The 12901-nt window shown below is 39.6% G+C and overlaps 1 protein-coding gene across 2 annotated transcripts; it reads right to left on the bottom strand.

The window, feature by feature from the left end:
- Nucleotides 1–1293: 1293 nt before the first annotated feature.
- LOC101847863 lies at nucleotides 1294–12300 on the bottom strand. Of its 2 annotated transcripts, none has more exons than XM_005094100.3 (5): nucleotides 12235–12300; nucleotides 7268–7413; nucleotides 5592–5679; nucleotides 2783–2934; nucleotides 1294–1828 (listed from the first exon to the last, which is right to left on the bottom strand). In XM_005094100.3, exons 1-5 carry the CDS (start codon nucleotides 12245–12247, stop codon nucleotides 1688–1690), a joined length of 540 nt encoding a protein of 179 aa, XP_005094157.1. In that variant the 5' UTR covers nucleotides 12248–12300; the 3' UTR covers nucleotides 1294–1687. The 2 variants fall into 2 exon arrangements, with proteins under 2 accessions (XP_005094157.1, XP_005094156.1); XM_005094099.3 differs by lacking the exon at nucleotides 12235–12300 and adding an exon at nucleotides 8098–8217.
- Nucleotides 12301–12901: the final 601 nt, after the last annotated feature.

Below are 12901 nucleotides of genomic sequence, written 5' to 3'. Positions count from 1 at the left end.
TGACAACATCAAAAACTTAACTGGCGCTGAGCATAAGTCTTCAATCGTGTCCTGAAGAAAATCGAAGACTTTATTATGTCGTCTTATTGGGACTACACTGTCATTGTTCCGGTCTCCCCTTCTTCATTACGCTTTCCTTACCTTCGTCAGTGCTTTCTCCTCATGGTCGGCTGTATCAGTTTTTCTTCTTCTTCTTCTTCTTCTTCTTCTTCTTCTTCTTCTTCTTCTTCTTCTTCTGAGCACCAAACGATATTCATAATACCTCATGAGCTTCATATCGAACTCCGAGAGGAACACGTCACATTTCTAAAACAGATCTCTGTGAGTAACTCTGACACTGTTTTTCACAGGGTATTTAAAAACAAGAAAGTAGTGAATGATACAGTACCTACCAAAGAAAAGTGTAATGCCAGTTTTAAAAGAACCCCCCCCCCCAAAAAAAAAAAAAAAAAAAAAAAAAATCAAAATTTTCGACCTAACTCTATTTGATGACCTCAAAGACATTGTCAACGCAACACTTATTATTTTTTAAAATGTTTCTTTGTAAGTGTTTTACGACGCTCGCAACTGCATAAAGGTCATATGAGCGCGCGGACACATTAAACTTTTTCAGTAGGTAGGAAATTTTGAATTTTGCCCCGGGTGACGGCCGAAGCCTACTCTTATCGAATTTAGACCACCAAGGGATCTTTAATGAGCGCAACTTGCACACGGGTCCAGCGAGATTTTCCGACCTTGTCCGAGAAGGCTAGGTATAGATCTTTCCTACCAGAAGAAAAGGGGTGTGGCTGAAATACAGCAGTAAGAAGGAGCCAAGGAGTACATGTAACAATAGAAAGACTGCAGAAAGAATCAGGAGCCCAGAGGAGGAGGCAAAGGAGGTGAGAGGGTGAGGGCAGAAAGTGGAGACGAAAGCAGACAGCAGAACATAGCTAAAAAGCAGGAAAGGAGGTGAAAGAAGAAAGAAGACAATTTTAGAGAAGAAATGTTTTCCGTCCCTACCCTGATTCGGACCCGGCACCTTTGAATGAGAGGCGGACACCTTAACCTCTAGGCCACGAGAGCCCCCCCCCCCCCCCCCCGGCGCAACACTTTAAAACAAAAATATTTGATAATCTTTTTTAATAAAGTCTTTTGAAAAAAAAAAAAAGAGAAGTTTCTGTGCCAGACAAGCTCTCCCTTGGTTTCAAGATATAAACTTACAATGTGGTCAACAACAAAAGTTGAATAAAGGGAAATTATTACAAATGACAGACTAAAACCACGCAGCGAGGTTAACAAATACCCAGGAAGCTTCGTTCAATGCAGTTTATTGGCTCACACGAAGCAATAATAATATATAATCGATACAGAACTGAGGAATAAATGGTTACGACAGAACACCCTTCGTTTCCAGAATAATTAGAAAAGCCCGCTTACTTTTTTTCTCAAAATAATATTAAGAATAATGCGTTTAACTTTTAAAAATGGCCAATACAGCTGTTGGAAATCACTACAAACCAGAACGTGTACATCATCACAACATGTGCAACAGATATTGAATTTGACCCCCCCCCCCCTCCCCCTGGCAGAAAAAAGTCACACAAATCGAATCTGGTAATTAATCTTGAGCGTCGAGGTTTGTAACTTGCGTCATCTCGCAAGGTCTTGTCTCGACAGTAAACAGGTGACCAGTTCTAGGAAAAAATTAATGACGACAGAATCGTTCGACTTCCGGGTCTATCATCCGTCCAGCAAAATGTGCAGTGTGCTCATCGCAAGGCCTAATCACTTCTTCAACGCATCTACGAGACTCAGTCACGATTGCACAATCCGCTCTCTCCGTACCCTGAAAGGTATCATAGATCTAATTTTAGATATATCCTGTGGAATAATTCGTTTAAGTTTAGCACCATGGCGTCACCAGGTGGCATTTCTATGCACCGTTCTTACGATGCACGGTACATGTAGCGATTCTGTTGCTGTTCACAGCTATTCGAAGCGTTGCTGAGCCATCGAATGTCGTGTCGTTTTTATTTGCAATGGATTTTATTTTTCGTTGCATTTTTCTTTCAACCGTCATAACGATATCAGAGCATATTATTACATGCAGGCCTACCAATATTATGTATGAAGGTTAATACAGATATACTTTAAATTTGATGATTTTGAGATAAAGTGATACGTGAATAATGAATATTATAAATCTAACCTTGCTGACAAACCGATTAGAAAAAAAAAAGAAAGCCTCCACACAGATATTCGAATGGCACGAATAATAATTTCACACTTCGAAGCATCGATGAAGGCGTGTTTCTTCAAAATCGCTCTACACGATTGATCAGACTTCAGTATAAGGGGTTTTACACTCTGTAGCTGACAGCGATCTGTGTGTGTGTGTGTGTGTGTGTGTGTGTGTGTTTGTGTGAGTGTGTATGTGTGTGTGTATGTGTGTGTTTGTAAGTCTGTGTACGACTGGAAGGATAAATAGATGTATAGATGGGTGGATGTATAGATTGATGGACTGATGGATGGAAGGATAGATGAATGTTAGATTTTTTGTGGACATAGACCACCCACCCAATAATCTATGAATTTACAAAAACAGCAACAACAAAAAAAAAGGCAACATGTGTATGATCTGAGTGTCTTTCCTTAATATCTATCTCCTTACTACCAACCCTGAGGATGCAAAACAGGGTGTTCATCTTTACATCCAAACTCCTGTTCCTCTTTGTTGACAACACGCAATGGAAATTTTTAAAACACAACAATTAAACGAAAAAGAAATCCCAGGGCTTACCGAATAATCAACAATACTCCGAGAGATGCAGCTGCGCATTTCCCCATTTTTGGTGTTGACATACAGGTAGCAGTGCACATTCACTTTGGGGTCGTTGCAGATACCGGTGATTATCCTCAAACCGTAGTCATAGCCCGAAAAGATGATAGGAACTGGTGAAAAAAAATAGTGAAATGGTAAAGGTTTAACGGCCCTATCACTATCAACACTATTGGGGTATTTAAGAAGCGGGACCTCCGAGTTTAACGTTCATCTCCGAAAGAACCAAGCCAAATAGGAAATTCGTGTAAAGTGTATTTCCCAAGTACACACCATCGGACAGTGCTGAGGCTCGAACCCCGAACCCACAATCTCAGGGTTACGAGTCCAGTAGCATGACCACTAGACTACCGACGCCACTGTAGGTGCTGGACAAGATAATAGATTAATAATAGTTATAATAAATAGAATTTATACTGCACATTTCCTTTTTCCAAAGAAATACTCAAAGCGCATTACATCAATATAAATATCAAAACCTTAAAAATTAATGGACACGTCTGTGCGTAAAACACAGTATTAGATCTGTGCATAAATATGTATATGTACAAAATTTTATATGAGAAAAAATATTCACACAATGAGCCTGGCAATGCGTTCGTTAAAAATATAGAATGCAATAAAAACCCATGAACTGTCTCAATAAAATTGAAACTTAAATAGCTAGAGACATTCAATAAAAACATTTGTTCTCTATAAATAGAAAAACATTACCGTTCTCTCTGTCTCTCTCTCCCTCCACCTCCCCCTCTCTCTTTCTTTCTCTCTCTCTCTCTTCATCTCTCTCTCTCCCTCCCCCCCCCTCTCTCTCTCTCTCTCTCTCTCTCTCTCTCTCTCTCTCTCTCTTTCTCTCTCTCTCCCCTCGCTCTCTTTCTCTTTCTCATTCTCACACGCTATTTTTCCAGTCTCACAGTCAGACATACACATTCATATTATATATCAGTTCATCGTTTTGACAGGTATGCATTTATGAATAAAATATGCCTCAGCTGCTTTTGGAAAATGCGAATACTAGGAGCACTCCTAATATTATAAGGGAGTTCGTTCCATACATGGGGACCAAAGAATAAAAAGGCACATTCGTCGTACGTTTTTTAATTTTGCTTTTGGGTTCTCAGAATTAGATTGTCTGTGGCTGATCTAAGGGCTCTGGGAGGATGATACAATTCCAGAAATTCTTATAGATAAATAGGTGCAGTATCATTTATACATTTGAAACTGAAACAGCAGTTTTGTATTTGATCCTGTATTTTACTACTACTACTACTACTGCTACTGCGACTGCTGCTGCTGCTGCTGCTGCTGCTGCTGCTGCTGCTGCTGCTGCTGCTGCTACTACTACTACTACTACTACTACTGCTGCTGCTACTACTACTTCTGCTACTACTACTACTACTACTACTACTACTACTACTACTACTACTACTACTACTACTACTACTACTACTACTACTACTACTACTACTACTACTACTACTACTACTACTACTATAGCGCTGTAAGGTGATAGAATACTACTATAACTAATGGTATTTTATTATACATTGTTATATAACATTTATAGAGCGCTGTACCCCAAGTAAGCAACACAGACTCTGATCGCTTTACAAGCAAGTAGCAACACATAAACCGTATTTTTTACATTTTTTGACAAAATATGTTTTTTAAAAGGCTGAAACACGATAAGTCTGAATGACGTCATGGGCAAAATAATACCCAAGACTAAGTACATGTATATGGTTAATACTTTTCACTATTTATAACTTGTTCACTTTCGTCTGCACGCCTTAAAAGTTATTTAGCTTGTTTATCAATTTACCAATGCACGTGAAATTCTGCATGGAACTCCTGTATGCCATGCCAGTGACCAAATAGACATATCGTTTAAAAAAATATTGATTCAGTAATAAAAAAAGTTTCTCAATTTGGGCTCTATATTAAACACCGTCGTTTAAACGCGTGCACATGATCATTTTAATACAATACGACTTACAGTAACCTAATATAAACCTTCCTCATTTTGAGACAGCGACAGCACCCTGCACTAGTATTTCAGTGTAATCTTGTAGATTTCCTCCGAAGATCGTCTAGACGTCTCTATGTGAATCTCGAAAGTTCTAACCCGTCCTTTGGACCGTGTTACAAAGGTGTGCGGTGTTGATAAACATTAATTCAATTTTTTAAAATGTTCTAGATGTATGCTGTAAATCCCTTAATATTTTGCGGCCTAACATCAAAGGGCCAATATTACAGAAAACGTACATGTACTTAGTCTTGGGTATTATTTTGCCCATGACGTCATTCAGACTTATCGTGTTTCAGCCTTTTAAAAAACATATTTTGTCAAAAAATGTAAAAAATACGGTTTATGTGTTGCTACTTGCTTGTAAAGCGATCAGAGTCTGTGTTGCTTACTTGGGGTACAGCGCTCTATAAATGTTATATAACAATGTATAATAAAATACCATTAGTTATAGTAGTATTCTTAGTTTGCCGTGATCCTCACTAATGAGCTTTTAGATTCTGTTGGTCATCCAGTGTTTAGTCCCGCATGCAAAGACACGAGAAGATTAAGCGGGAAATGTGTTTTATCTTGTTGTAACCGCGGCCAGACGAAAGTGAGCAAACTACACAATGAACGGGTAACGTTTTGGGGCAATTGTTACTGTTGATACGTAATGGATTACGTCATGGGTTATACACAAAACTCGAACATTACTTAGTTCCAATTTGGGCTCTCTCGAGACTAATTAATTGCAGGAATACTCACTATTTGGACTACACGTATTCACAGTTTTCTGCATGCAGTCTACCCCTGTTGCGTAGATTTTCTTTTTGTCACAGAAGAAACGTAGGTCCTGAGAACACAAAATATGATGAGCTTGCTTAAATCTATAATAAGGACAACATTTCTACAAGACCACAGCTTTGAACAATACCGGGTACTAATGGTTCACAACTCTAGCAGCGATGAAAAGCGATATTGATATCCCTTCGATACTCTCATAAGAGACATCCGTTGCTGCTTGAAAAAAAAATGAAGCTAAGGTTTTTTTTCCTTTTTACTTGAGTTACTGGACTTTTTAGGCGTTTTATGGCGATAGCGTTTTCCAAAGAAATACATAAAGAGCAATGAGCGCAGAATCCAAAGAAAAAATGGCTGTAGGCTTACACACATATGCACACACATACACACACATATACACTCACATATACACACATGCGCATCCCCCTCCCCTGCCCCCCACACCCTCCCCCCCCCCCCCACACACACACGTACACACACATACACACACACATATATATATACATACATGGACACCTGTGTTTGATGTTTGAGTACTGTCTTTCTATTTATAGAGAACGAATGTTTTAATTAATATTTCTAGTTATTCAAGTTTCAGTTTTATTATGGCCCTTCGGGAATTTTGATTGCATTGTATATTTTATATTTTTAGTGAACGCATTGCCAAGCTCACTGCTGTTTTTCTCATAGAATGCTTTTATGCATAATATTTTGAATAGTGTTAAGGCAGTCTTTCGTATTTTGTTGGCGAGGTAACATTGCACACGAACAATAATATTACGTGAAGTCCACAATGGCCTCCAAAATGGCAACGAAAGCCAGAAACTTTGAAAGACCGTTATAGCGCACAGCTATGATACCACCAGCATATCACTTCAAGCGTACTTATTATTCATGAAACAGCAAGAAACTCCTGCTGACTTACGAGTTTGTGTGCAGATAAAGTTCCGATCTGCATAGATCTATGAAAAAAAAAATAGACCTGCAGAAAATGAAGTCTCCAATAAAGTCAAGTTAGATGTAAACTTCACGTCATTACTACGATATACAAATACAGTACAAAAAGAAATGGATGCACCTTTCATTGTCTACTTGTTGAGCACCATAAATAAACGTTCGTGCCCACGAAGTGTTGGTTTTTTTTTCCCCCTCAGAAAACTGTTTTAATGTGTCCCCATCGATCCTTATTTATTTTTCTCACAAGGATGTTCGCTTTTCTTCTTTGACCAAAGTCCAAAGCAAAGATACTGTACTCTTTGCAATTTTTAACATTGTTAGCGTGCCTACCAATGCTCCAGGATTCTATATATACTGGGTGGCATAACAAATTGAAAATTTCAATTTAATTATAATCCTTAAAACCACTGGCTTGTTAATTTATGATTTCAGTACCAGTATTCTGCTGCTTTCATCAGCTCCTCTTTGCATTGATTTCAAAAATAATTTTTGTGTGTGCAATGTGCTCTTGAATGATTCAAAGAAAGTGTTCGTAATAGATAACTGTTAGGCAACTCGTCCCAAGACAATCAAAGATGAGAAAAAACGGACAAAAAACAATCACATACATGTATTTCACTGATAAGAAACCGTAGATCTGTACCTTCCTTCATGATTGCAATGCAAGGCTGAACGTCACTGACCTTGGTTTTGGGTATTATTCCTGCACTAGTGAAATTATAGAATTTCTCCAAGCCGGCGTCTTTCAGGCAGGTAGCGACATGGTCACTTTGATTCTTGCAAAATGTAGGCAAACTGGACGCACAGCAAGCCATCGAAGCCAGGAAAACTGTTTATAATATAAAAAAGCACAAGATACGAGCATAAATAGATAGACCATTTCACTACATTATCCTTGAAAGTTTTAAATTAAACCTTGGGCCACGCCAGAGCCAGAGTCAAACATAAAAAAATGAATCCAGAGCAATAGAAAAATTTGAGTACACTGCATTAAAACAGAGCGAGCCACTTTTGATAGCCAACAACGTTACAGAGAGACCTTACCACAAACATGTATAAATAGTATTAAGCTAATCTGTGTTTTACCACGTCGTTGGCTGTAAAAACTATGTGTATAATTAACATATTATAGTTACTCTAAAATTTTAATGTAGGGGTCTTTAAGCCCCCATCGACACATTTTTTAAAATCATTTAAGAGGCGGGCTCGACCCTGCCTGTCAGGGCCAACTCAGCCTGAGGATTATTACTTTATCTCAGCAAAAAGACCGACATACTCGATAAAAATTCTCCCCCAACAGTAGTCGAACTCAGCTCTTCTGTACGTGACAGCGAAGTGTCTCACCGCTACACCCCAGACGCCGATAATATTTGCTATAACAACAGCAGCAATTAATAAAAGAAACCGTGCCAGGAAATAAAAAAACTACTGATATATTCATGTCATGTCATAATCATGTTACATATTCCATTAAAATAGAAGTTACTCAAGACTTATTTAACACAAAGTTTACCTGTGAACAATACTTGATTCATATTCCTCTAGAGGCGTATAAGCGGACAAACTGTTTTTCTCTCTCGGATCTGCTTCGGGTGTTCTTTCAACAAAATGTTCCTGATTTTGAGTTCTTAGTTTCATCATTCGACCTATCTGCTTATATACGGATGATAAATAGTATTGCAACATCTTTATCTGTAAAAGTGATGGTGTTACCTAACTTAGAATGGATGGGTCCCACTTGCTGTCCTACAGCGTAACATATTTGTACCACAAAAATTATTGATAACAAGAAGTTTTTGTTGTATATTTTACTGGACCGTGCCCTGGATCGATAACAACAACACAGGAGGGTGTTAAGTCCTTGTAGAAACTTGACATCAACCCCGCTAGCTAAGTATCACGAGGATGATCCTGGTTCGAATCTCCAATGAGTTGTTCGCGAACTTGAATTTTTGGGAAGTTTTCACAGCCCTTCAATCGGAGACAGTGGAAGATCAATTTGGAGGTCCCGCCCCTCGTATAAACGTAGTGTTAACCCCAAAACATACCACACCATAGACCATGACAAGATAACCGTCTGATTATATAGGCGTTTTTTTAGGTCCCCATCAACATAATTGAGATTATTTAGAACTAGAAGGTCGGCTTCGATCCTGCTTGACAGGGCCAACCTAGGTTGAAAGGGATACAATACAATGCCCCAGCAGAAAGATCGATATAAAAATTCTCCCGACACGGTTATCGAACCCAGGTCTTCGGTGTGCGGCGGCAAAACGCCCAACCACGACACCACAGACTCTGGTTTTATAACATGTATTCGTGTTTGTTTGTTTTATTTTAGTAAAGAGAAGCACATCGACCTAGTAAGGATCATTCAGTGGTTGGAAAAAGTAAGACAGACATACAGAAACAACGGAGGGAAAGTAAAGAAGTAGGACCTACCACAAGTAATGCCTTCCAACCACCCGCTTTATTGTCTGACATGGTATATATATATTAATATTATACCAGTGTTGTTACAAATAACGTTCACCTCTGTGCTTGCAGCTTCGCGTTTTAGACATGTCAAAGGACATTTAATACCACTGTACATACAACTTCACTGGATCCCTGTGAAAGGATGCATTCAGTACAAGATAGCCACCCGTTATTTTAATTGCGTACGTAACATGGCACTATCATAATGTATCTTTGCGACAAGGTCTTTGAATACGTAACATCTCGGCCTTTTAGACACCCCCCCCCCAAAAAAAAGACCGTTAAAACCTATTTAAATCTCCCCATCAACACTAATAAGATTATTTAGGAGACATGTTTCTGATCCTGCCTTCAGGGTTAACCTGGGCTAAGGGTGTTTTTTTTTCTTTGGTAAGTTTTTGACGGCGTTCGCAACTGCGTAAAGTCATATATGAGCGCGAGGGACCCATTGAACATTTTTCCGTTGGTAGAAAATTTTGAATTTTGCCAGGTGGCGGCAAAAGCCTACTCTTATCGATTTTGGTCCACCAAGGGATCTTTAACGTGCGTGACTTACACACGGGACCTCCTCCTAGATTTTTCGCCGTTATCCGAGATGGCTAGTTGTAGATCTTACCTACAATAAGATCAGGGGTGTGGCTGAAAGACAGCAGTAAGAAGGAGACAAGGAGTAGCAGTACAAAGGCTGCAGAAAGAGTCAGGAGCCCAGAGGAGGGGGCAAAGGAGGTGAGGGGGTGGGGGCAGCAAGTGGAGATGAAAGCAGACGACAGAACATTTTTAGAGAGCAGGAAAAGAAGTGAAAGGAGAACATTTTAGAGAAGAAAATTTTCCGTCGCAGTTCGGATTCGAACCCTGGACTTTTAAATGAGAGGCGAACACCTTGCATCTGGACCACGAGAGCCCTCGGGCTAAGAGAGATACAGCATCCCAGCAGATGGATCGAAATAGATCTACTGGATAAAAATTTCTTTCCCACTCGGGAATCGAACACGGCTCTCCTGTGTGTAACAGCGAAGTGCCTATCCGCTACACCACAGACGCCAGTCTGTTTATTAAGACCAGTCCCAAGAAAAAGTCAGAGTCTTGGAAGGAGACCGTTTTTCCCCCACTACGCCCCCTCCCCGTGGAACGCATTACTACCACCAGTTAGCATACCTACGGGATTCCAGATCTTCCTTTTTATCAAAATTAAAATAATCGCTCATTTTAGCTCATTTGTTTGTGGCCAGCTTTAACCCTAGTCTTCTGGATGGTCCGATTTCCCTAGAAGCCTGTAAGGGGGCCTCTCAGACCCCACTATTTATCCTTTGCATTTTATGGATAAACTTGGTGGTTGACCATCATTTACAGAAACTTAAACACAGAAACGTTGAAACAAAACACCCAAGACTACACATACAGATATAATCTGTTTAACGAACACATTTATTGAACTTTATCTATCATATATTAGTTGGTGAACAACTTTGAATGAGGTTAGACTAAAGAAATCAATGCAATTCTGGCACTTTTTTTCCTAATGATTGTGGGTCGGTCATGTCATGAGCTTGCAGTTTTTATTGCTGAATAATGAGATTGAATTTAAATGATGATGTGGTAGTTTTTCAGTTAAAAATGAATCTCATGAAAATGCCCAAGAAGACTTGGTTACGGTAAATGATAATTCGGATGATGCCAAAATAGTGTGGTACATATAGTAACTTGGTGCCAGTACTGGCACCGAAGACCAGGAGACAAGTGCTCGGAATATGAGTGTCTACTGACAGTGAAGACAAACGCGCTTGGAAACAGAGTGTTCCCCACAAACTGATATTCCACAAGATATTCTGTCCTTGTTTCTCTGATAAAGTCCTCATCGTTTCCTCTTTCTTTGCCCATGTTCAGTGGCCAGTGCTCGTGCTTCTTGGGTTGGGTAAGTGGTGTGACACCACAGAGAAGCATGCTCATACGAGCTGACTTAGGGATGTTCTCAGTGGCAGCCCGGCATTGTATTATGGCAAGCAGAGCTCATCACCCAACATCTCGAGGAAGATTTTTCTCCTGTGTTTCTTGCAGATATTCCACCGGGGATTTTGAGCAGTGAAGCAGAAGTAAGCAGCAATAGCTGCAATATCCAACAGATTGCAGAAGAAAGTCTGAGGCCATCTCACGGCCTGCCTCTTTGACATGTATGCAGGGACCATCTGATCCAGAGAGTCCACCCGCCCTTTGTTTTGTTGTAATAAATGTTGATTTCTGCTTACCCAGTCTCCTCATCGAAGCTGCCATTCGGTGCATATACTTGACAGGAGGAGAACTGCCTTTCCTATTATAGTAAAAATGCCTTGGGGTCTGAGAGGCCCCCTTTAGGGTTCAGGGGGGTTGTCCTAGGAAAATAGTCATCACTGTCTTCCAAATTATCCAAATAACTTCATAGACCGTATTCATGCTTATCAAAGGGTGTTTGAAGAATACCTGGGAGGAAAACAACATCGAACCAAAAGTTTTGTCGAAAATGCCTGAAATATACCTGTTGGGGTCTGCGAGGCCCCCATCCAGAAGACTAGGGAATACAATGCAATTAGTGATGACGGGCATTTCCAAAACACATTAATCATTATTATGTTTCTTTCAGAACTACTAGATCTATATTTATTAACTTTGTTCATGCAGTGTGTGCGTGTGAATTTTTTTTTTATAGAATGGAGAGAGAGCGAGAGATATATATATATATATATATATATATATATATAGAGAGAGAGAGAGAGAGAGAGAGAGACAGACAGACAGACAGAGAGAGAGAGAGAGAGAGAGAGGGGGGAGAGCGAAAGAGATAGAAAGAGGGGAGAGAGAAATAGAGAAGAGATAATTATTAGAACCGTATGGTGCGATCGTTTTCTTTGTACATGTATTACTATTGTAAAGCGCATTGAGCACTTTTTAAGCGAAATTTATTATCGTCAGTTACTATTAATTATTACAATTATCATTATAATTGTTGTATTAATATCACCGTCATCATATTATTAGGTATCACCATCACCACAAACTGAGACAGGGGTATGACCTATCATTAAAACACAAAAGGGCAATGGCTTGCTTGATATTGATGACAGTGACGTCCTCCAGAAGATATGAGCAAAGGCGATGTGGAGATAAAAATACAAGAAGCAAAGACTACAACAAACCATACCGTGCTTCGACATCTGATATCGTCGGTGAATTCTCAAAGGTATGGTATTGTACGACTGTGTTCTCTTGATAATGCACGTAATTATTATAATCTTTTGTGTGTGTGTGTGTGTGTGTGAGGGGGGGGGGGGGGGTTCGAAGGCAGCACTGGGCCACGACAGGCTCGGTTTGAAGTGTCGCTACATGTTCAAGCCAAATGATAAGAATGGGTTTTATCTTGTGTACTGCGTGTACCCACAAGCGACTTACCATCTATTCTAATCATCAGTTGTTTTTTTTTTTTTTTGTTTCCGGCGAGGTGGGACTATTATTAACAGTACAGGTCCATTGCAAACGGGGTTATAACAGGTTAACCAGATATTACTCAATACTGACGAAAAAAACAACCTCAACAACCCCCCCCCCCCCCCCCCCAAAAAAACCACAACCCAAAACAAAACAACAACAACAAAAAACACAAAAAAACCCACAAAAAACCCACACAAAACAAAACAAAATAGAACAACAAAAAAAAAACAAACAAAAAAACAACAACCCAAAACAAACACAATACAACAACAAAATCGCAATTGGTATGATGAAGCCCTGAAGCAACAAAAAGGGAGTATGAAAGCATTAGGACGTCCGACAGTGACAATAGCTATGTCGCAACCAGCTATTGAAAACCA

The sequence above is a fragment of the Aplysia californica genome, unplaced genomic scaffold, assembly GCF_000002075.1.
Source record: "Aplysia californica isolate F4 #8 unplaced genomic scaffold, AplCal3.0 scaffold00075, whole genome shotgun sequence".
NCBI lineage: Eukaryota > Metazoa > Mollusca > Gastropoda > Aplysiida > Aplysiidae > Aplysia > Aplysia californica.
The sequence above is the reverse complement of the archived record's forward strand: the minus strand, read 5'-3'. Positions and strand labels throughout refer to the sequence as shown.